This window comes from Temnothorax longispinosus, unplaced genomic scaffold, assembly GCF_030848805.1.
Source record: "Temnothorax longispinosus isolate EJ_2023e unplaced genomic scaffold, Tlon_JGU_v1 HiC_scaffold_54, whole genome shotgun sequence".
Classification (NCBI taxonomy): domain Eukaryota; kingdom Metazoa; phylum Arthropoda; class Insecta; order Hymenoptera; family Formicidae; genus Temnothorax; species Temnothorax longispinosus.
The window spans coordinates 40,028-65,701 of record NW_027270385.1 but is presented as its reverse complement, the minus strand read 5'-3'; the positions used below and the strand labels follow the sequence as shown (position 1 = coordinate 65,701).

The 25,674-nt window shown below is 48.5% G+C and overlaps 3 protein-coding genes across 3 annotated transcripts; all 3 read left to right on the top strand.

Moving 5' to 3' along the window:
* The first annotated feature begins 10,289 nt into the window (after positions 1-10,289).
* LOC139824735 (uncharacterized) lies at positions 10,290-11,201 on the top strand. Its single transcript, XM_071797273.1, has one exon. The coding sequence runs from the start codon at positions 10,290-10,292 to the stop codon at positions 11,199-11,201; it is 912 nt and encodes a 303-aa protein (XP_071653374.1).
* A 6,840-nt stretch (positions 11,202-18,041) lies between these two features.
* On the top strand, positions 18,042-19,283 carry LOC139824734 (uncharacterized). The gene has a single exon (XM_071797272.1). It carries the CDS (start codon positions 18,042-18,044, stop codon positions 19,281-19,283), a length of 1,242 nt encoding a protein of 413 aa, XP_071653373.1.
* A 2,408-nt stretch (positions 19,284-21,691) lies between these two features.
* On the top strand, positions 21,692-23,314 carry LOC139824733 (matrix metalloproteinase-18-like). The gene has a single exon (XM_071797271.1). The coding sequence runs from the start codon at positions 21,692-21,694 to the stop codon at positions 23,312-23,314; it is 1,623 nt and encodes a 540-aa protein (XP_071653372.1).
* The last annotated feature ends 2,360 nt before the right edge of the window (positions 23,315-25,674 follow it).

Genomic DNA, 25,674 nt, shown 5'->3' with positions numbered 1-25,674 from the left:
TTTTGCACAAGTATATACGAAAATTAGCGGTACTTACTCATTGTGCTGTTTCTCGCACGTTTCATCCTGAATCGGAACGTTGTAGTTCATTATGTCCTCATACATATCGAAGTGGCATCGGTAGAATCCTCGGAGCGAATGGGGATACAAATATTAGCGGACCCCATTTTATTTTGCATTTCCCTCCACACTGTAAACAGAGCTCGTTTTCAATAGGCCAATGTGGCACGAGTGATCTCCAGATAATCCCATGTGTTGATCCTTTATCATAAACATCACGAACACTGCCACAAACCATACACCAACATGTTTTAACGTATGAGTCCAGAGCCTCCCAATTATGTTCAGTTCTAGTGATATACAATACAGAATGCTTGGGACACCATGTGTCATTGCCAGTAAGTACGTTTCGAAATCTAACTTCTCTGCCACGAAGCAAACGCACCATCGACGAGCAATAGCGTCTGTCCGTTCCCATACTGTATTTTTTACAGATATATTAACTTTCAACTGCGCAAGTAACTCTCAACTGCGCGAGTAACTCGACTGCGCTCTAGAATCTTCGCAGATATTTTTTCTGCAATCTTAAAAATGCAAGTTTGCATTTCAGCCAAGCGTCGTTGCTGCAGGGTGACCACCACCACCACAATCCACATATATGTTAAATGTGATATATTTGTCAAGAACATACATGTCTCGAGATGATTTCATCGAACACGTGCAAAACTGCAAATTTTGCAATTTTGCATAAGTTAATGGAGCTTATTGTTTACAAGAACATGTCGCGACGTGTTTCGCGATGATTTCATCGAACACGTGCAAAACTGCAAATTTTGCAATTTCGCATAAATCAATGGAGCGTTATTGTTTTCAAGAACATGTCGCAACGTGTCGCGCGATGATTTTATCGAACACGTGCAAAACTGCAAATTTTGCAAATAGCGCCGATGTACGGCTGCTGCATTCTTCTTAAGCACCATGCCCGCTTCGGACGTTGGCGACTTCGCTTCATATACATGTGCTGCGCGTGTGGATTATACACATTGTATATGGGACCTACAGTTTAATGCCGATTCCGAGCGGCTATATTTAGAGAAGTTTTTCTTGGCAAGACATACTCTCGGTGGTTTGCCATTGCCTTCCGAGAGGGGAACGAGCGAATATAATTTTTTTATCTTAGCTCTACCGGGAATCGAACCAGGGACCTTTGCCTCAATAGACCACTGCGCTGTCTACTAGGCTACGCTGCAATGATACAGATCAAATCACCGAAAATCAATGGCGCGATATCGTTTTCAAAAACATACGTGTCTCACGATGATTTCATCGCACACGTGCAAAACTGCAAATTTTGCAAATAGCGCCGATGTACGGCTACTGAGATGAAATTAGATATGATAAGCAAACGATACATCATTAGTAGAATATAAAATGAATAATCTGGGGATACGCTCAGTAGTCGAGAATTGGAAGTCGTGAGTGGAACCGGGTGCTCAAAGCCCCGTTCCATCGTCGAAACCTGCTTGTAGCAGCGGTGCCTGCCAGCCAATCGGAAAGACGCCAGCAGCAGCGCCGAACCAGGGCATGGCGGAGCCGGCAAATGAGACTACCGACGCGGACAACAGAGACGCGACATTGGACGACTGTAGCTTCGAAAGTATTTCGAGCGAACAAATAATACAGTCGATTCCCGAAGCGGTGGCCGAGGCCATAATTTTAGCCGAGGGGATACAGCCTGCTGGACCAGGCGAGGCATACGGAGCGGAGCAGCCCGCTGGACACGGCGAGGCGTGCGGAGTGGCGAGCGGCGAGCGGCCAATCGGCAGCGACGGAGGACATAGCGGAGGATCCGACCGCCGCGGACCAACCAGAGGCCACGGATAACTGAAACCGTGCGCGATGAACTTTGTTTACGTTATAATATAAGGCTTAAAGTTTAAATAGTGTTGCGAGCCAGAAAGGCCAAAGATTTTTGACAATTTTTATTTTTATCGAGTAGATAAAGTCTCAAAGATATTTGATTTTATTTTATTTCTTTTTTATCAAACGCACGGCGTTGAGAGACGGATATATGTTATAGCTTTGCATGTATCGAGCGCAAGACGCGAAATAAGATTAAGATTAAAAAGACAATACATTGTCATCGAAATAGTACGAAAGTTACACCAAAACACATCCTACCAATTCCAGCTATCCTGGAGAACCAAGAGTCGAGATTCAAATAGAGTCATAATAAAAGAGCCAATTACAGGCCATGAATTCAGATAGATTCAGGATTTTAGTCTTATCCTTTATTTTTATATTATTTGCAATGTCTATCATTTGTATTCTACTACTAGCGTATTCGCACGTTGCGAGGGCGAAGCCTTACTATTTACCATAAAGAACATCAATATTCACAAGATGAAGATAAAAGAATACCTAGTGGTCACCCTAATCATTTTTGTTTCTATCATAATTAACTTTCCCGACGTACAGACCGTCAGCATGATATTCACCCTTTACACACTTTATATTTTACTACTGAGTCTCGAGATCGATCCGCGATTGGATCTAGAGGAGCGATAAACCATTATGCATGCATTGCGATTACGAGTGCCCGCGAGCACGAGCGAGGACCAATGGAGTCCGCTTAAAGTATTTTTATAAGAGATTATTCAATTTTAAATGTTTTGACAGTTCAGACAGAATTTCGAATCGTAACGACCAATAGGGAGCGACCCAGTCGATTTTACGCAAGTTTTTATTATTTTCCATAGATTCGATAATTTCAGATGCATTAGACAGTTTGAGAGCCAATAGGATTGATTCCTGGCAATTTGATATAATTTTACACATTTTCAGATTTATTTTTAACTTTGCAAGGCCTTCAGCCAATGAGAGCGCGTTGCGCGACTCTTCACTACGAGAGCGTCTGAACGACCAATGAGAAGCGAGAATGGCTCGAAACAGCGAGATTCATTCGATTACGCGATATTTATATTGTATGATTTATTTTATGTTTTTCCCTGTCGAAACAATTAGATTTACCTATTTTTTATTGTATGCGATATTTGTTACACTTACCGTTCGGATACTTATCGACGACACTTTCCAATCCACTAATTAGGCGAGACAATCCCACGAAGTCCCGGTACCTGAAAGAAAAAAAGAATTAAAATTATTGATTCTAGTAGACAAATTACTTACCTGGCAATAACGGGGAACGTCACAATGACCATACACGGTCACTCGGCAACCGAGATCCGCCGTCCAATCAGAATGCAGTATCTCGTAATCTCAGAGAGCTGAGCCAACAAACCGGCTCAGTGAGCTCTGATTCGTCCGTAAGACGAGGGATCGTGTCGCTCTCAGCCAATCCGCGACACGAAAAGACTGACCGACGCAGCGCGCGTGATAGCTCAACACCGCGCGCGCCAAAAACAACGGCTCTACGCCTGCGCAAGCCCCGTGGTGGGAGAACACGACCCGTTCTTCCCGGACATTCCTTCGTTGAAATTCGAGGCGTTAACACGTTGATCGGTTACGCGCTAAAACTCGATACCTTGGGGCTTATCCCGTTTACGCGTACGACAACCGCGATTAATCAACATATTCGGGATTATATCGGAGCGCGCTGAAACGTTCGGCATTACGCAATTAACATCCGATCCCGTCGTAACACGATCGGCGGTTACGAAAGCTCGACGCGAGCGAACACGTCCGCGATCGCCTTGAGTACTGTATTCTAAGGATAATTGTTATTGTTTATGATAAACGTGAAGTGTTTATTCGAGAGCCCGCGCATATCCTATTCACCGTAGAGTACGTTCGCTTAACCAGGGCGTGGCCGACAGGATTCAACACGTCCGCGGCGTAATAGACGGCGGCCATCTTGCTGTAAGGAAAGATCGAGGCCTTGTAGCAACAGGTCTTTCTGTATTGATGCCTGAAAATACAGTGGCGACCGTAATTTCAGCCCAAGTAGTAAGTGGCTACAAATTCAATTTTCATCATCTCAATCGTTGTTCCGGTCACAGTGAGCACAACAAATGGTGTCAGAAAGAGGATCGTGCAATAACATGGAGCAAGAGTTGTTGGAGCAATCCACCCTTTTAAATTCGAGGGAAGACTGCCGCGTGGGAGCAACGATGTAACGAGTTTATCAAATCGTTGGAAGAACAAAGCCGAATTAAACGACCACGATTATCGATTGGTCTTAAACAGTCGTTGGTCGCTTGTATTGCAAAACTCGAAGTCTGAAAGACTCGGTACGACAACGTTTCGTGCATGTGGGTGCTGGATACAGTGCGAGTGAGACAGGACTCAGATGGCGCGAGATAAATCCGGCTTTTGAAAGCCGTATACTGACTTACCGGTGCGGTAATAAATTCTAAACACATCGACCCTCGTCAATTTCTCAAAGATGCGAGAGAAATTGTACTCAGTCATGTGCGGAACGTCATGCAACGGCACGACAATGTAAAAATAAACACAATGTTTAATGGCGAATTTGTTGCGGGTGACAAATGCGCAAATAAAAGTATCGCAACGAGAAATAGTGAACTCTTTCGTGAGTCTGATCTGTGTGAGTGGTACAAGCGACACGTCATCGAGCCTACCTTAGCAAAGCTGGAGGAATTCCATGAACGTGATAGCGGATGGGCGTTGTCGCGAATACTCAATTTAACGGTAAATGTGAACAAATACAATCCATTGCACGCGGGGTGTAAAAATACCGCGAGAAATTAAAAAGAAGAGAGCGGTGATAAACGTGCGATCATTGAGCAATGCATGTTTCGCATGGTCAGTGGTGGCTGCTCTGTATCCAGCCCAAAGAAATGCCGAACGGAAATCGTCGTATCCTCATTACACGTTGGTGCTAGATCTTACGGACATTGAGTTTCCAATAATGTTGGATCAAATTAAAAAATTTGAAAATCACAACATCTCCATCAACGTGTACGGCATCGAGAAAAAAAACAAGGAACTTGCAATTCTACCAATACGCCTCACCGACCGAAAAATGGGCGGACATGTAAATCTGCTGTACATGCATGATGACAACGTGGGACATTTTGCATGGATTAAGAACCTATCCCCTATCCCGCCTCGTGAGCTCGCAATTGACCAAGAATAGGAACAAAAAATACTTTTGCGATTGGTGAGTATACATCCTAATAAATAATAAAATAAGTTTTACATAAAAAGTAGGGAGGTAACAGGTACTTCTGCCTCAGGGATCTTTTTTGCGGTTAGCGGGGTCGGGGGGGGGCTTCGCTGCCGCGGGGGGAGCGCCGTAAGCGGTGGGCGAGGGGGTCGAGGGACGGTGTAAAGGGTCACCGGAGGGGGGGGGCTATGCAGGGGGAAGAGAAAACTGGGCGAGAGAGGGAGCGCGACGCGAGGGGAACATTTGACGTAAGGTTGGGTGTGGCAGGGCCGCCAACGGGGGTTCGGCGCGGGGCAGGGCCGCCAACGGGGGCTCGTTGCGGGGATTTGGGCATTTTCCGAGGGGGCGCTCGGAGCGGTGCTTGCGCCGTTACCGACCGTTTTGGAGAATCGCGGGCCAATATTTTTTGTTTGTTTTTTTTCTTTGTCGTCGGTCGCGCGCGCGTTCGGGCGCGTCCGAACTCGTTCGAACTCGTTCGAGGTCGTTCGTCTGGACGTTTCGGGGGTGGAGGGGAGAACGACGCGTTCTAGATGGTTCGTTTCGCGGGGGGTCTCGCGCGCCCGTCTTTGTCGTCGTCGTTTTTTTTTTAACTCTCAGTCCGAAGGTCGTTTCGATCCGCATCGCGACGGGCAGGATGTGGTTTTCCCGCCCATCCCGACTCATCGGGATCGATGGAGATGACTCGTCTCATCGTTCGATCGATACGTGATAATTTTTTTAACGCGCGTTCGAACTCGTTCGCGGTCGCTCTCGTCGTTTCCTCCGTTTGTTTTGTTTTGCGGTTTTCCTCCTTTTGTTTTGCGGTTTTCCCGCCCATCCCGACGCGACGTATCGAGATCGAGTGAGATGACTCGTCTCTTCGTTCGATCGATTCGTACGATTCGCGATAATTTTTATTCAACGCGCGTTCGAATTCGGCGTCGCGGTCGTTCTCGTCGTTTCCTCTTTTTGTTTTTCTTTTATTTTTCGTCGGAGGATGCCGCGAGCGGTTGTCGTCATTCTGGGTTTTTTTGGAGGACGCGGCGAGCGGTTGTCGTCATTCCGGGAAAAAGCGCGTCCGGCAGGGGTACGTCTTCCGTTGAGACGACGAACGGGGGGGTATAAATTGAACGGGCGCGCGAACGGCGCGGCAAACGGTTTTTTTCTACGAGGATTCTAGAGCGCGGTCGAGAGTTAATATATTTGTAAAAAAATACGGTATGGAAACGGACGGACGCTATTGCTCGTCGATGGTGCGTTTGCTTCGCGGCAGAGAAATCGGATTTCGAAACGTACTCGCTGGCACTGACACGTGGTGTCCCAAGCATTCTAGATCGCGTATCAGTAAAAACGAACGCAGGTGGTGTCCCAAGCATTTCAAATTGCATTTCAAATTGCATATCGGTAGAACCGAACACATTTGGAGGGCTTTGGACTCATACGTTAAAACATGTTGGTGTATGATTCGCGGCAGCGTCCGTAACGTTTACGACGAAGTATCGACGCACGAGTTCTGTTTACAGTGTGGAGGGAATTGTAAAATAGGTTTGTGGGATACTTATGATTACACCGAAACATTAATGTGGAGGGATTGAAGATGGAGATTTTTTATTTTGATATAGACGTCAGCGGTGCAAATGTAGCGTCGGCGATACGTCCCAGCCGGAACGTCGACGTTTATAGACGTCCAATTGACATCTTATAGATGCTGATTTGACATCTATCGACATCTATAGACGTTGAAAAGATGCTAGCATTCCGGCTGGGATACTCGCGAATGAACGATCGCCGTTATCCGTCGTCCGAGGAATCGGACGACGAATGGCGCTGTCGCGAGCCCATGCCTAAGTTTTCGTCCGATTCGGACGACGAATCGGCGAGAGTCGAAACACCGTTGTCGAGTGCGCGCGCGTCGGTGGCGAAAGAGGACGCGCGATGGAATCTGGCTACCCATCATCTGCGAAGGGAAATCGGAGCGCGAACCGATCGCGAGCGAAAGTGGATAGAGACGACGGTGGCGAACTCCGTCAGGGCAAGCGATTATACGCGTCGCCTGCCGCTCGAGTACTATCTCTATCACGAGACGGTGTACGGAGGAGAGAGTAGGATACATAGGATTCAAACCACCCGGTCTCGTCGTCTTTTCGACCGTTCAACGTTCCCGAGGGTGAACCTTTCTGGACGCGATGCGGAAAGAGTGCGACGAGTTGCTCGCCGCGGACGTCCGCGACGCGGACGGGTACCGCGCGTGGAGACGGCGATGCGACGAGTGTCTCCGACTCCTGCGGGAGCAGTGTCGAGTCAAACGCTCTGGGAAGCGAGGAAACACGGGAGCCGTGAGCGCTCTGGTGGCTCTGATAGCGCGATTGGAAGGTTCGAGGGATCTACGTCGACGATTCGAACGCGCCGTAGGTGCCGGCTTGGACGGAGGGGAAGGTGGTAGCGGCGGCAGCAGCGACAGAGGTTTCTCGTGGATCGAGATCGACGCGGCGTTACAACGTCGCGTGCTGACCGGCGCCGTGACGAACTCGACGTACATCAAGCCCGCGCAATTTCTCGACGACGCGAAGGGCACCGTGCTCGAAAAGGTGCGGGATAATATGACCGAACACGGGTGTCTGAAGGTCAACGTCATATTCAACGGGAAATTCGTAGCGAACGTTAAGACCGACGTGAAGAGTATCGCTACGCGGAACGAACAGCTTGTCCCAGAGTCCGATCTGAGCGAGTGGTACGATAGGCACGTGCGCGACGCGATTCTAACGCGGTTGGAAGGATTTCAGGAACGCGACAGCGGATGGGCGTTGTCGCGAATATTGAACCTAATCGTGAACGTGAACAAGTGTAATCCCATGCGCGTGGGATGTTGGATGAAAATACCGCTGGGTATAAGACTTAAAAAGGCGGTGGTCAACGTGCTGTCGGAGAACGACGCGTGTTTCGCGCGCGCGGTGGTCGCGGCTCTGTACCCCGCCAAGCGCAACGCGGAACGATGCGGCTCGTATCCCGATTACGCGACGGTGCTGAATCTCGACGGAATCGATTTTCCCATAGATCTAAAAAAGATCGGAAAATTCGAACGTCAGAACGACGTATCGATCAACGTGTTTACAACTCGGGAAGGAATTGAAAAGAAAGCTAAGTTCGGCCGGGGCGCCGACCACAACGCGATCGTGCCTCTGCGGTTGACCAACGATAAGCGGGACAGGCACGTAAATCTGCTGTATCTGCGCGATACGCTGCGCGGCGTCAACAGGGGCCATTTCGCCTGGATAAAGAATCTGTCGTGATTGGTGAATTCGCAATTGACCGCGAAACGGTGCGCGAAGCACGTTTGCGATCGGTAGGTAAAAGAAATGAAATGAAATGAAATGAAATGAAAAAAAAACACGAGGAACAAGGAAAAGACGAGGCGTTATTTTTTTTTACATACGCACAGTAATCGCTCGTACGTTATTTTTCGCAGATGTCTATACTATTTCTATACGCGCGACAAGTTGGCCGCCCACAGCGTCGACTGCAGCCGAATGAACGATTGCGCCGTCGTTCTCCCGAACGAGAGCGACAAGTGGCTGTCTTTCGACAATTACGACAGAAAGGAGCGACTTTCCTTCGTGGTGTACGCGGATCTGGAGTGTCTTCTCGAACGACGGGAGAGGGAAAACGTCGAGGGGGGCCCGAGAACGGAAAGATACGCTTATCAGCGTCACGTACCGTTCAGCCTGGGCTACTATCTGTGCTGCACCTACGACGATACCGCGTCCGCGTACAGATATCGTCGCGGCGAGGATTGCGTTTCGTGGTTCGTGAACGAGCTTCGCGTTCTCGCGCGGCGCGTTAAGAATAAATTTTCCACCAATATAGCAATGGTGGAACTTACGGAGGACGAGAAAAGCGAATTTCTGCTCGCGACTCATTGTCACGTGTGCGGGAAACCGTTTCAACCGGAGGACAAGCGCGTGCGGGATCACTGTCACCTAACCGGACGTTATAGAGGTCCGGCGCATTTTCATTGCAATCTGAATTACAGAAACGTTTACGTGATTCCCGTGTTCTTTCACAATTTGTCGGGTTACGACGCGCACTTCGTCGTCGAGAAAATCGCGAACGATTTCGAGGGCGGGGTCGATCTGCTGCCGCTCACGAAAGAAAGCTACATATCTTTCTCAAAGACCGTAAAGGATACGCAGACGGACGGGAAATGGGATCGGTACGTGAAGCTTCGATTCGTGGACGCGTATAAATTTTTAGTGGCGAGTATCGAAACCCTGGCGTCCTATCTGAACAGGGACAAGCTGAGAATCACGCGTTCGGAGTACGCGGATTTGAGCGCTGAGGATCTCGATCTGCTCACTCGCAAGGGTGTGTTTCCGTACGAGTACGTCGACGGCGCGGACAAACTGCGGGATACCGAGCTTCCGCCGCGCGAGGCCTTTTACAGCTCCCTGACCGACGAGACCGCGAGCGAGAGCGACTACGAGCACGCGACGAGGGTCTAGCGATGTTTTCGCGTGCGAGATCTCGGCGAGTACAGCGATCTGTATCTCAAGACCGACGTGCTTCTTCTGGCGGATATATTTGAAAATTTTCGGGACGCGTGTTCGGCGAGTTACGGGCTTGATCCCGCGCATTACTACACGTTGCCGGGGTACATGTGGGACGCCATGCTGAGGTACACCGGCGTGCGTTTCGAGCTGCTTACCGACATCGACATGGTGCTGTTCGTGGAACGCGGAATACGCGGCGGCCTCAGTCAATGTTCGCTCAGGTACGCGCGAGCCAACAACAGGCACGTACCGACGCACGACTCGTCCCAACCCACTACGTATCTCATGTATTACGACGTGAACAATCTGTACGGCTGGGCTATGAGCGAATCGTTGCCCTACGCGAATTTCCAGTGGCTCGACGATCCTGAGAATTTCGAGGCGACGACCGTGCCGACGGACAGCGACGTCGGTTACATTTTGGAGGTGGATCTCGAGTACCCGCGAGACCTGCACGACGCCCACGCGGATCTGCCGTTGTGCCCGACGCGCGACAAACCGCCCGGCAAGCGACAGGAAAAACTGCTCGCCACTCTCTACGACAAATCGCGCTACGTGACGCACTATCGAAACCTGCAGCAATGTCTGCGACTAGGATGCGACTAGGAGGTAGTATGCGTCTGACGCGCGTTCGTCGCGTTCTGCGATTCGCCCAGTCGCCGTGGCTTCGCGTCTACATCGAGCTGAACACCGCGCTTAGGACGCGCGCGAGCAACGAGTTCAAACGGAATTTGTACAAACTGATGAACAACGCCGTCTTCGGCAAGACTATGGAGAACGTGCGCGATCACGTGGACGTGCGTCTCGTGACGCGATGGGACGGGAGATACGGCGCGGAGGCGTTGATCGCTAAGCCGAACTTTCACAGCAGGAGCGTCTTCTCGGAGAATCTGGTGGCGATCGAGCTGCGAAAGCTCGAGGTAAAATTCAACAAGCCTGTCTACGTGGGTATGTCTATTCTCGAGATATCCAAGACGCGTCTCTACGAGTTTCACTACGACTACATGGTGCCGCTCTATCGCGACCGTTGTCGAATTGCCTACACGGATACGGACAGTCTGATTTATTCGCTGGAGTGCGAAGATGCGTACGAGCGTATGAAACGCGACGTGCACAGGTTCGACACGAGCGATTACGCGGAGAACAACGCGCACGGTATGCCGCGCGTCAACAAGAAGGTGCCAGGTTTGATGAAGGACGAGAACAACGGCGCGATCATGACGGAGTTCGTGAGCCTCAGAGCGAAGATGTACACTTACAAGGTACTCGGACGCGACGACACCAAGAGAATAAAGGGCGTCAAGAGAAACGTAGTCGCGAAGAGGATCACGTTCCAGGATTACGTGGAGTGCCTGCGGAACGCGCGCGAGCTGAAGACGCGCCAGTCGTGCATACGCTCAACGCTGCACGAGGTTAACACCGTGTCGGAGCAAAAACTAGCCCTCAGTCCGCACGACGACAAGCGATACGTGACGTCGAACGGCGAGGAGACGCTTCCGTGGGGACATTACAAAATACCATTGTAAAAAAAAGGGGGAAAACAATATTGTACGCTTTAAAAATTGTTTTATCGTAAAATCAATAACACGTAAAAAACAAATCGACGAATGTGTAAACTTTTATTGACAATAAAGTAAGCGTTGTCTACTAATGTTTAAGTATTTCTTTCTTTTTACAACACAGACGCCTTATCTATCCACGAATCAGTGATGGTAGAAATGGGATCCTGCGCGCGCATGCGCATACTCAGATGTTTCAACCGCGTACATACGTTAACGGTCCGATGGGCGCTACAGGCACGAACAGGCGCAGAGTTTTGGCGGGCAGATAGGAGCCATGAAAGGACGTGAGAAGGTAAGTAAATAATGTAATATTTATAGCAATAGTAGTAGTAGTAGTAGTAGTAGTAGTAGTAGTAGTGTATAGTGCAATATTAGCATTATTTTAATAATATGGAAAGAAATACTTCTAAAGGAGCCGTTAAGAAAGAGAGTAGTAGAAAGTTTAATTTTTCATGGCTAGATTTAGACATTTTTAAAGGATGGTTGGCTCCCCATTCCGATAATAATAAAGCCTTTTGTACTGCATGCCAAATTACTATCACGTGTCACAAGTCATGTTTAATTAAACATTCAAAATCAGACAAACACGTGGAAAAGATAACTCAAAGCCTCAGTAATATCACTAATAACAATACCTGTAATTCGTCACTTTCACGCGATAAAATAAAACGCGCCGAAATAAAATTATCAGCTTTTTTTGCAGAACATAACACCAGTTTTCAACTTTTAGACCATTTAATTCCTTTATTAAAAGATATTAACTTAGAGCCCAAACTTATGCAATCTCTTTGTCTAGGCCGTAAGAAATGTCAACAAATTATCAAACATGTAATTGCAAAACGCAAAACAGAAGAACTTACTAAAATTTTACAGACACATAAATTTTCAATTTTACTTGATGAAAGTACAGATATTGCAGATACAAAACTGCTTTGTTTATTGGTTAAATATGTTTCGCCTACAGATAAAAAAATTAAAACAAAATTATTTCATTTAAAATCATTAGATGCTAAAGATTGTACAGCAAGTAAACTTTTTGAAACCTTTAAAATATTATTTGAAACAAAAGAAATTCCTTTAAAAAACATTGTTGGTATGGCTTGTGATAATGCTTCTGTTATGACAGGAGCTAATAATTTGTTTTTCTCTCGTTTAAAAACCGAAGCACCGGGTTTAATATTACTGAATTGCATCTGCCATTCATCTGCAATCATAGCCAGTAAAGCTTGTGAACAATTACCAAAATCGTGTGAACATTTAATTAGAGCTGTTGCTACATACATGTCCGGTAGTGCGAAGAGATGCGCAATTTTGGGCGAGTTTCAAGATTTTTTTAACGTTGAGAGACGAAAAATTCTTAAATTATCAACCACAAGATGGTTAGTGTTGCATAAATGTGTCATAAGACTTCTCGATAACTGGGAAATATTAAAACATTATTTTGTGGTAGCCGTGCTGGAAGATAAATCACAATCCGCACAAACTATTGTAACAGATTTGAATGATAACACAATTAAAGCATATATATTATTTTTAAAATATTCCTTAAATTTCTTTAATTCTTTTAATGCTCTTTTTCAATCACGTGAACTTTTAATTCATAAATTATTTGTTAATTGCCAAACATTAGTTTCTCAGATAGCTATCAATTTTATTACACCTGAGGCTTTGGATAATATCTCTTCACTTAATTTAGACGATGATACAAACATCCAAACTGTATACCTAGGATCCGACTGTGAAAAGTTTTTAAAAACAGAATGTGTAGACGTCGCGCAAGAAATTCGTGTTAGATGTTTGCAATTTTACAAAACGGCACTTAAAGAAATGCTTAAACGTTTTCCAACTAAAGATACTTTTTTCGAATATTTATCTTTTTTAGAACCGAAAATTGTACTTTATAACGAAAGTAAAATTAAAGTTAGAGATCTCTCGCATATTGCAGCACGATTCGAAGGTGTCAATTTTTATAATTTAGACTTTGAGTGGACAATTTTACCATCTAGATTTAGCAACAAAGAAAAGATTCAATTAGCTTCTTTGGAAGTTGATCAAATGTGGAAACAAATATTAGACCGTAAAGATTTTAATGGACAAAAATTATTTCCAGCTTTAGAATTATTAATTGAAATAATATTTTCTTTACCTCATTCTAATGCCGAAGCTGAACGCATATTTTCAATGGTTACGGATATAAAAACTAAAAAGCGAAATCGATTATTAAATGATGCTGTTTCCGCTATGTGTATAATCCGATCAAATTTTCAAGCCGAAAATATTAATTGTGTAACTTTTCAAGTCGATCCTACACATTTAAAATTACACAATAGTCAAAATTTGTATTCTTATGTTAAAAAAACACGTGATAGTGCTTAAATTTATTTGTTATTTTTTGCATATTTTTTCCTTTTTTTGTGCAATAATCAAATTAGGTACATCTAGCCGAGATTTTCCTACTTATTGCTAGTCCTAATAATATTATCGTATTATATTGTACTAATAATTGTTTTGTTTTACAGATTATATTTATTCCATACGTAATATTATTATCTGGTGTTTTTTCAGTTTCGTTATAGATAAAATATGTAATTAATACAAGATATAATTCCTTTTTATTTGTTTTTAATTATATGTATTTGATTCTCAAATAATGATTATTTTACATATCAATTTTATATTTTAATTTGATTTGTGATAAACTTTTTATTTTGTACTTCTGTTATGTATGAAGGTACTGGTAAGGTTTTTGGCAGTTTTCCTTACCCTTGCAACAAATGTTGGTACTCATTGAATAACTTCTGCCACATAAATTATTTGTTTTAAATTATACAAAACTTGTGTGTTTCTTTTTTACCTTCTCTTTTCAGAGCTTTTATTATTATAAAAGAATGTTCTAAGAAAGAAAGAATATTATGTATAAAAATAAATAAATATTTTTTTTTAATTTTTATACGTTACACATTACATTTATTTATATGTTTTACTAATTATATTAATTATTTATAATGAGGAAATATTTTTCGCCAGTGGATAAATAACAGTAATAAGAATTCTTTGACTATAAATTCGAGTGCTTTTCAAGTGTATATATTTTTACAAAATTAAATTGCCAGTTATAGTCAAAGAATTCTTATTACTGTTAATTATTTATATGTATACTTTTTTATTTTATGCTAAATAATATTTAATTTTATATTTTGGATAATTATTATGATTATTTTCTTTTTAAGTCGTATATTTTAAATATTATACAATTTTATACATAAATAATAGTTGAGGGTCCATAAAATACCTTACTTTTCGCTACAGCACTGCTGTAATGACGTAATTTTCGTCATCGATGCGCGCGCAGGATCCCATTTCTACCATCACTGCCACGAATTGTGCGAACTGTCCATTCCCAGCCACTTCACGAACGCTCGATTGCCGCGCTTGCGCAGGACTTTTTCCACGAGATAAACGTCGGGATTGGAGACGCGCAGCAACTCGTGTTCGTAGAATCCTCCGGCTATCGCTTCTCCGCGAACGTCTTTCAGTAGATACGTAACGAGATTGGTCCTTTGTACTTTGGCTATGCGAAAGATCTCGGTGGTCCAATTGAGAGTGTAGCTTTTTTCGAAGATCGTTTTGAATTTGCTCACGCGCACCGGATCGCCGACTCGAAATTTCGCCGGCGCGGCTATCTTCGCGCGACCGTACACCGTGCGCAGCAGTTTTTCGGCGACGGTGGGCGTCACGTCCGCCGGACGCATTCGGATCGTTCTGTGTCTGCGACGATTGTAATTCGACAAGAGGCGCGGCAGCGAGTCTATCCATCTGTACGATCCCTGGAGCGTGAAGAGCTTCCACATGTCGTTTTTCAGCGTGCGATTGAATCTCTCCACCACCGACGCTTTCATCACCGAATACGTGGAATAGTGATTCACCTCGCGCTCGTCGAGGATTTTGCGCACGTCGGCGTTGTAGAATTCCTTTCCTTTGTCCGTTTGCAGATTCCTGGGGTGTCGCGCGTCCTCGCGAAAAATCTTTCGGAGAGCCGTCGCGACCTCCTTTCCGCCCTTGCTCTTGAGCGGGATCGCCCAGGCGTACTTGCTCAGCACATCGATGACCGTCAGAATGTAATTGTGGCCCGCGTTCGCGCGCGAATAGGGGCGCATCTCGACCACGTCGGCCTGCCACAGGTCGTCGTAACCGCGCACCACGCCGCGGCGGCGAGGAAAATTTTTTCGCGCCGGCGCGTGCAATTCTTCGACGAGTCTACGTTTTTCCACGCTCATTTTGTTTGAGAATCTTCAAAACGGTCTTGATCGCGATGATTTCAACCTCGTGCTTATCCGCGGTATTCTTCACGGTAACGAACTCTTCTTTAAATTCTTTTATTTGCCGGAACATATACAAGCGGATCCCGAGGTGCAGAGATATCGCCCGTGCATGCGACACTACAATCGTCCGTGGCAGCGAACGCACATAGACGGTCCGCCGCCACTCATCAAAGACTGCCACGAGTGCAATCGCTTTCGCCCTGTGAACAGTGTATCTTCGACTTCCCGTTCGAACTAAGAAGAAGCGAATCCTCCTCGCGCAACCGCGACCGAATGCGTGGCACCGGTCTGCTCAATCGCGCGATAAACGCTCTTCCTTTCGAACTGCACAACCCGGTTATCAGTTCTGCGGGCCCGGTACGCGTCTAGCGAAGAGACTAGCGCGCGGCGAAGAAGGCATCAATCCGTTGGACGCGGCGTGTCAGGAGCACGACATCGCGTATTCGCGAAGCGGCGAGCTCGCCGAGCGACACGTCGCCGATCGACGGCTCGCCGAGAGGGCGCGCGAGCGCGTCACCGCGAGGGATTCCACGGCCGGTGAGAGACTCGCCGCGGCGGCCGTATGGGCGGCTATGAAGACGAAGACGAAGCTGGGCATGGGTATGGAACGCAAAAGGAAAACGAGAAAAGGAACGGGATTGAGGAGAAGCGCGAAGACGAGAAGGAAGAAGCGGAGGATACTTCCGACGGCGAAACGCGGCGGCTTCTTGCCCTTTCTACCGATGTTGGGCGCTCTCGGTTCCTTGATCGGTGGCGCGGCCACCGTGGCCAAAGCGGTGAGCGCCAACAAAGCGGCGCAAAAACAGCTCGACGAATTGCAGCGACACAATCGCGCGATGGAGGGTCGCGGGTTGTACCTCGCGCCGTATAAGAAGCGCGGAGGTGGCGCGAGGAGTCGGCGAAAAAAAAAACCTCGCGTAAAAAGGCGAGGTTAGCGCGTCTACCTCCGTACGGTGTCACGACCGACGAACAGCTCGATCGAGCGGCGCGTCGCCTGCGCGTGCCGTTCTTCCGCGGGGTGTTCATGCGCGACGCTCTGCCGACGAGGGTGCGACGCGCGGAGTGCGGCATCGTGAATCTCGACGACGCGGTGAGCCCGGGCACGCATTGGGTCGCTTACGCGAAAAAAAGGAACTCGGCGATCTACTTCGACTTGTTTGGAAATCTCCGCCCGCCAAGGGATCTCGCGCGGTATCTCGGCGACGGTGGCGGCGAGAGCGCGATTGTGACGTACAATCGTCAAGCGTTCCAGACATTCGATCAGAGAATCTGCGGACAGTTGTGCCTGCGATTTCTTCGCGAGATCGATTGGGGGGGAGCGGGCGGACGATCGACGTTCTCCCGCGATGTCGCTGACGCTCACGTTGACCGGGACCAGCAGCGTTCTCACGGCGAGTCACTTTCCCGCTTTGGATCTGAGCGACGGCGAATACGAGCTGGGTTTGGCGACTTTTGAGACGTACAATTCGATACCGAACGTTACGTCCGCGAACAATCGCTTCTACTACGGCGAGGACGACCGGAGAATCGTCGTTCCGGAAGGTTCGTACGAGTTGCGAGCCGTGAGCAGATATCTGCGCGCCGCTATTCTCCATCGCTAACGTCGCGCCCGCGAGAGAGACAAAATTAAGGAGAAAGGAGGAAAACCGCGGACCGACGACGCTGGACGGGTAAAAGAAAAAACCGAACGGAGAAGGACGAAACCGACGACGAGATTTATCGCGCATACGTGGACGAAGACGACGACGACGACAACGATGGCGACGGTTATGACATATACGGGGACGACGACGGTGGCGACAGAGTGCTCAATCTTCGCGCCAACGAGAATACCATGAGAAGCGAGATAAAGTGCGCCTACCGAGTGAATTTTACAAAACCGAACAACGTCGGTTCTCTTTTGGGTTTCTCGAGCGATCGTATCCTAAAACCGAACAAATGGTACGTTTCCGACGGACCCGTTGACGTCATGAGCGTGAACATAATTCGCATCGAGTGTAGTATCACCGCGGGAGCGTACAGCAACGGACGCTCGGTGCACGCGATACACGAATTCGCGCCGAAAGTTCCACCGGGATATAAACTGTCGGAGACTCCGACGCAGATCATTTACCTCCCGATCGTCGCGCGAAACGTCACCGATATCACGGTGCGAGTCGTGGATCAGAAAGATCGGCTGATCGACTTTCGCGGCGAGGAGATAACGATCAGATTGCACGTACGTCGTCGTCACGGTTAGTGTGTGCGCGTATCCCTGAAGAAAGAGAGAGCGAGAGGAGGGACGTTCTGAACGGATCTAGCGCGAATTGTACGAACGAGCGAACTAGCCCGTTCTACGACGTGATCGAAAGCGTAGGAAAGAGAAGAGGCGGAGGAGGGGGACCCGTTCTCAGCAACGCCAACGTCAGATTCCTACGATCGCTGGGTCTCGCCGTGAGAAACGCGTCACCGTCGAGCCGTTTCTACCTCGAGAGGAAAAATCATGGCCGACATCCTGAGTATCGGCGGTGAGCCGATCTTCGACGAGCGCATCGTCGGAATCGAGACTCACACGTATAACCCGTACGTCAACACGACGTTCGGACACAACGACGAGATACGAATACCCATACAGCAGCAGGATCTGTATACACTGCCGTGCGACAGTTTCCTGTACGTCGAGGGACGACTCAACGACGACGGCGCGACGAATGAGGAACAATACACGAAATTAGTCAACAACTGCGTCGCATTTATGTTCGACGAAATTCGATACGAGCTCGACGGCGTGGAGATCGACCGGTGTAGAAACGTCGGCATAACCAACACGATAAAGAACTACGTGTCGCTAACCGTCGAACGAGCCAGAAAACTGCAGAACGCTGGATGGAGTTATCCGACGAGCGAATCGAATCTGAACAACGCGTCCCATCAATTCAACTTTTGCGTACCTTTGAATATTCTTTTGGGTTTCTGCGAGGACTACAGACGCGTGGTGATAAACGCGCGACACGAGCTTATCCTGATACGCTCTCGTAGCGACCACAACTGCGTCGTAGATCCGAAGAAGACCGTGCCGAGAGATCCGGCCAAGCATCCTAAAATTACGTTGTTGAAAGTGCAATGGCGTATGCCTCACGTAGCGCTGAACGACGTGACTAAATTATCGCTGATGCGAACGTTGGAGAGCGGACGATTTCTGAGCGCGGGCTTTCGCTCTTGGGATCTGTACGAATTTCCCCTGTTGCAGAGCACGACCAAGCATTCGTGGGCCGTGAAAGCCGCGCCGCAATTGGAGAAGCCGCGATACGTCATATTCGCGCTGCAGACCGGACGGCGAAACGAATTCGCGGGCGACGCCTCGAGGTTCGATCATTGCGCGCTCGCCAACGTGAAATTGTATCTCAACTCGGAATTCTATTCCTACGACGACGTAAACGTGGATTTCGAGAGCGACAAGTTCGCCGTGCTGTACGAGATGTACGCGAAATTTCGAGGAGCGTATTACGGGAACGGTCGCAACGACGCGCTCTTTTCCCCGCGCGAATTCGCGCGGGTAGCTCCGCTCGCGGTGATCGATTGTTCCCGTCAAAACGAATCGGTGAAGAGCGCCACCGTGGACGTGCGCATCGAGTTCGAAAACAAAGAAAACGTTCCGCCGAAAACCACAGTTTTTTGTCTCATCGTTCACGATCGAGTCATCGAGTACAGTCCGCTGACCAACGTGGTGCGCAAAATTATCTAACGGAAATTGAGGTTGTGGAAATACCTTATCCGGGAAACTGAAAATGCGATTGAGAGAATACCTCATCCGGGAAACGGAAAAATGTGGTTATGAGGTTATTTTTATCCCGGAAACGAGGAATATATAAATTCGCGGGTTCCTTCCATCGTTTCTCAGTCTGTTAGAAACGAGCAACTTTAAACGAACGTCTGTTCTTTAATTTTTTTCCAACGCGCGCCGATGCAATGGCGACAGCGGCAACGACGACGACGATCTTCGTCGACCTGCAAGGATTCACGGTGGGCGACAGATTCGTCGCGAAGGAGGTGGCTGTGTTGCGAAACGAGACACGCATGCTCGCGCATCACGTGTTTCACGCACCGATGAGTTGGAATCTGCTGACGAGCTCCGAGAAAGCGAGAGCCAGTTGGTTGATAGCGAACCATCACGGCCTTTGTTGGGAGGACGGCGACACGGACTATCGCCAGGCGAAGACGATCATTCGACGCGCGGTGCGCGACAACCTGAACGAGTTGCGTGAGACGAAGGAGACGCCCAACGCGCGAATCTACGTGAAAGGTCTCGAGAAGAAGAAATGGCTGCAGGAGATTCTCGGCGACGTCGACGCGACGATCGTGACCGTCGACGCGGAGTACGAGGTCATCGATCGGTTGGAGTCTCTTCGCACCGATTGCGCGTTTCGCTGCCGGCGTCACCAACGGTGCAGCGCCATGGAGAACGTGATGAAGTTGCGCGATTGGTGGATCGAGCGACGCGAATGTTTCGCCAGCATCGACTCCGCGAATTGAATTACTTTATAAATTTGTGTAAAAAAAACGTTATATATTACTGGTTTAATATAATTTCATTTTTTAACGTATTAATCGTTTTATCTTATTGCGTTGCTCGTTTTTTTTTATTTTGTATATATTGTGTTTAATCGTTTATTTTTTACTCCATTGTATCATATATATCCTTCTATCTATATTTTATCGAATAAAGATCGACGTAAAATCTATGACAAACGGTGTTCCTCTTTTCGCATACCACCTCCGTATTTATATACGTATACATTATATGCTACCGAGCGCGCGAAAATGGCCGGTCGCGGGAGCGCGTAACAATGGCCGGTCGCGGGAACGCGACAAACAGAGAAACGGCGAGCGAAAGCGAGAGCGCGATACGGGGGTGGGGCTCCAGCGCGAGGTGCGGTTAGGAACGCGAGCGAGCGAGCGATAACGCCAAGCGTCAGATCGAGTGCGGAAGCGAGCGGTGAAGAAAACGCGATATCGTTAAAACATTTATTTTCACTGTTAATATTTATTTGTAATACAATATTATATAGCATATTATACGTAAACTTCTGTCATTTAATAAAATTTTTTCAATATATCGTATTTCACATTTTTTTCACATTTTTTTCACATTGGGAGATCCAACATACGGGGATATCGTCGTTGACGGTCACTGTTTCTTGGCTGTTCAGGTTCGGAGAATCCCCCTCGTCGTCGTCTCTCTCGCGACGACCCGCCTCTTCGTGCGAGTCCAACCGCGCGATGTCCCTATGCATCCCACGAAGTTCCGTCACGAACAATCTGATCTGGTTGCGAGATTTTTTCACCAAGGAAGTAATGATAGCCCTACGCAAAAAATACAATTAATAAATATAAATAAATATAAATATGAATAATAAATATAAATAATTGTAAATAATTATAAATATACATAAATATAAAATTTATCGTTTGATTATATTATAAGAAATAATTTCGCGTTTGAAAGCGATACTCACGTTTTTTCGAGCATTGCGGCGTCCTCGTCCACGTAAACGGTGAGTTGCAAAAAGGGAGGCACTTTTTCCGTTAAGCACTTCACGCGCTGCTGCAACTGCCGCACCATGTTGCAATAATCCTCAACCTCCCTCGTCAGGGCTGTGGTTTGATTTTGTAATACATCACACACGCATTTTAAATCGTTAAGTTTCTCCATCGTCTTGAGTTCACTCGAAGAGTGCCGATAGACTACGCCCAAGTCTAGTCTCGAGTTCTTATATATGGTAAAAAAAGGGGTGTGCCCATGGGTGTTGCGATAGAAAAATATACTAAGAATAGCATTTTATTGCGTGAGGAAAATATAAATCGATGGAAAATACGCATCGAGAAAAATAATTAATGCATTTTTTTTTATCAAGCCGACTCATCCGCCGGAATCGTTGACGCAATTTTTCCTTATCGGGCCAACTTATCCGCCGGGATCTTCGACGCATTTTTTTTTCACGCCCGAGACCCCCCGCCGCGCCGCCACCTATCCGCGTTGTCGCTAACGAGCGTCATCGCGTAAATGTTCGCATCCGGAGCGCTCGTCGAGATCGCGCTCAAACCGCAACGCGCCGTCATCGCGGTTTCACCGTCTCTCTCTCGCTCTCGACGATGCGGCTCGCGTACATAATCGCGTTAACCGCGTGTTTTAACGCCGCGGCGTGCATCAATTCCACAATTACGGACGAAAATTACGCGCTCACGTTCGACTACCTGCAGAAATACGGATATCTGTCCAAAGACGTGGACGCGGTTCCGGCTCAGAGACGAAACGACGTTTTTCACAAAGCCTTCAAGGATTTTCAGAATTACTACGATTTACCCGGCGACGGAACGCCCAACAACGAAACGCTGCAATTCATAAGTAAACCGCGATGCGGTTTCCGAGATATCCTGAAGCACGGAACGAAAGCGAGCCTGTCCAAATGGCCGAAGACGCACCTGACGTGGCATTTTCACTTAGCCGACGAAACCGAGCTGAACACGGCGCAGGCCGCGTTCGACCTGTGGTCGCAGCATTCGGAATTGACGTTCGAACGCTCCGAAACGTCGAATGCCGACATTATAATATCTTGGCGACGCCTACTACACTATAACACGAACACCAAGGTGAACGGAGCATTTTGCTCGGACAAATTCGACGGCCCCGGCAACGTGCTCGCCCACGCGTCTCTCCCGACGGACCAAGCGGTGTTCGTTTCCGAGGTGCACGTCGACGGGGACGAGCCGTGGCACATTTACGTCAACAAACATCCCGCGGATAAGTTTTCCCTGCATTACACGCTGACGCACGAGATCGGCCACTCCCTCGGATTGGTGCACAACAAGCGCAAAACATCGGTGATGTTCGCGATACAGCCGGACCAGCAGTATCCGGTGAAGCTCGACCAAAACGACATCGCCGACATTCAACGTTTGTACGGTAAAAAAATTCCGAACGATCCGCCGCGTCGGACGCCAGCGCCGCCGCCGCCGCCGCCGCCGTCGCCGGACCTGTGCAGCCTCGATCGCGTGAACGGGATATTGATTTTGGAAAATCGAATGTACATCTCGTACAAACGTTACGTTTGGTCGATCGATCTGGACGGTAAGACGTACAACGGACCTTTAGCCCTCTCGAATCACATGAGCTTTCTTCACGACAATTACACGCGCGTGGCCGCTGCCTATCAATCCCCGTCCGGCGATCTTATGGTGTTCGTAGATAATTTGGTATACTTGGTTCAATATCTGGAATTTAGTCTGCGGCCAGGTTGGCCGAAGACCCTGCAAGAACTCGGATTTCCCGAAAACGCGTTGATCAACGGAGCGGTGAACACCCATAGAGGACGTTCCTACGCGGTGTTCAACGGTAACGCGGTGGGCGAGATAGACGAATGCGACAAGGACAAGAGAGTCGCCAAATTTACGCCCCTCGAGGCGACGTTTCCCGGAATACCAACCGGCGTGACGTCGATATTCCGTTACATCGACGGCAATCTGTACTTCACCACTCGGGCGCAGTTCTACAAATTCAACGAATTTACGAGGACCGTCTCGTCGGCCGGTAAATTCGATCTGCGGATACTGAATATCGTCTGCCCTAAGGCCGAACTGCTGCAGCAGTTGCGCGATCTCCTCGATCGAATCGTACGCCTCAACGATAACTCGCTAACGTCGGCGGCGAGCGATTATTGGAACGATGACGACACCGGGGTTCGGCTCTCCGATCTCCGCATCCGCCGAAGGAAGTAGAGGACCGCGCAAATTTTCCACACCGCGCCACGCGCGACATAAGTCAGATCTTTCCTACTTATACCGACGTGTCCCTCCCAAGGCATCAGTGTCGCGTCGTCGGCCGAATACGACGCGTCGGAAAAAAAATCAGAAAGGAACGGTTACCGCGGCGCGAAATGTTCTCGACATTGGCCGATCGACCCGCGCCGAGGAGTATTTCCCCTACGGAAACGGCGGATTCGGAGGCGAACGACAACGGCAATAAAAGGCGGAGGATCAGTTCGATGGACGATCGCCATTATCTTTTTCGTCGCCAGGAATCGCGTCGCAGCTCTCATCCTCCAACCGACGCGCCCGTCGAGGACGATCGTCGTCGTCATCATCAGGAGTTTCGTTCCAACTTTCCCGTCGAATTGCCCCCTGTGCGCATCCTGACGACGCGTTATCTGCTGACGTCGACTGGCTACAAGTACATAGCCATAGGTATCACGATCAAGTCACCGTACAGTATTCATACCACGCCTTCGTACGTGGATATCGCCCTGGGAGACAAACAAGGCAGGGAAATCTCCCTGACGCTCGACATGTGGAAAGGACTGGTCGAGCGCAAACGCGACGTATTGTCGTGCATGGAACGCGCTCTCTCCGACGTAACTCACCCCCCCTCGCCGATGTCGATCGGAGGGATGACAATGCGATTCGGAGTGATCAACAACGGGCCGATCGTACGTATGGAGCTACCCAACCAGGCTCGCGTGGCGATGGTGCGCAAAACCCTGCTCACGCTGTACGATCTCCAATTTTGCGTGGATCGCGTCATCCGTGCGCTGAGCGCGGCGACCGAGGAGGTCGACGCGAAGTTTTTGCGCTATCGGGAAATAGCCGCCGCCGCGATGAAAATGGAAACTTTGGTTCAGACTGAGATACTGAAGAGCGATTTCTTCGATCCTGACAACATCGTCGACTGCGAGATAGCCGCGCTCTGTTTCCAATCCTTATAACGATGTCGCGTCTACGAAATGCATATATTCGCGCGAGCGAAACAATGTAAACGCGCTTGTATTATTTTTTGAATAAAAAAAACTATATGCGTATCTCATCTGTGCGCTCTCTCTTTCTGTTTCCCCTTTTTTTCCCAAATCCGTATACCCATCTCCGCGCGACCGCGCTTACCCCCCGCGGTCGCGGCGATCGCGACGCCGAGTTCGAACGCGCGTTACATAAATTATCGCGAATCATAAATTACAGGTCGAACGCGCGTTACATAAATTATCGCGAACGAAGAGACGAGTCATCTCACTCGATCTCGATACGTCGCGTCGGGATGGGCGGGAAAACTGCAAAACAAAAGGAGGAAAACCGCAAAACAAAACAAAAGAAGGAAACGACGAGAGCGACCGCGAACGAGTTCGAACGCGCGTTAAAAAAGTTATCACGTATCGATCGAACGATGAGACGAGTCATCTCCATCGATCCCGATGAGTCGGGATGGGCGGGAAAACCACATCCTGCCCGTCGCGACGCGGATCGAAACGACCTTCGGACCGAGAGTTAAAAAAAAACGACGACGACGAAGACGGGCGCGCGAGACCCCCCGCAAAACGAACCATCTAGAACGCGTCGTTCTCCCCCCCACCCCCGAAACGTCCAGACGAGCGACCTCGAACGAGTTCGGACGCGCCCGAACGCGCGCGCGACCGACGACGAAGAAAAAAAACAAACAAAAAATATTGGCCCGCGATTCTCCAAAACGGTCGGTAACGGCGCGAGCGCCGCTCCGAGCGCCCCCTCGGAAAATGCCCAAATCCCCGCAACGAGCCCCCGTTGGCGGCCCTGCCCCGCGCCGAACCCCCGTTGGCGGCCCTGCCACACCCAACCTTACGTAAAATGTTCCTCTCGCGTCGCGCTCCCCCTCTCGCCCAGTTTTCTCTTCCCCCCGCATAGCCCCCCACCGGTGACCCTTTACACCGTCCCTTGACCCCCTCGCCCACCGCTTACGGCGCTCCCCCCGCGGCAGCGAAGCCCCCCCCGACCCCGCTAACCGCAAAAAAGATCCCTGAGGCAGAAGTACCTGTTACCTCCCTACTATAAAAGATATAAAAAAATTTCATTATTTACAGATGTTTGCACTACTTCAGCTCCAACGAGAAATTGGAAGCCCACACCGTCGACTGTCGGGAGATGAATGACTGCGCGATCAAGTTACCGAGCGATAACGACAATTGGTTGGCCTTTAAGAAACACAACAGGAAGGAACGAGTTGCGTTTATCGTATACGCCGACCTGGTATGTACCCTGGAGAAGATGGAAGCGGATCCGGAAACGTCCAGGTACACATATCAGCATCATCGCGTGTTTAGCATAGGGTACTACGTGCG

Excerpts from the sequence above, each read along its gene's own strand:
- LOC139824735 (XM_071797273.1), top strand. The coding sequence starts at position 10,290 with ATGCGTCTGACGCGCGTTCGTCGCGTTCTGCGATTCGCCCAGTCGCCG.
- LOC139824734 (XM_071797272.1), top strand. The coding sequence starts at position 18,042 with ATGGCCGACATCCTGAGTATCGGCGGTGAGCCGATCTTCGACGAGCGC.
- LOC139824733 (XM_071797271.1), top strand. The coding sequence starts at position 21,692 with ATGCGGCTCGCGTACATAATCGCGTTAACCGCGTGTTTTAACGCCGCG.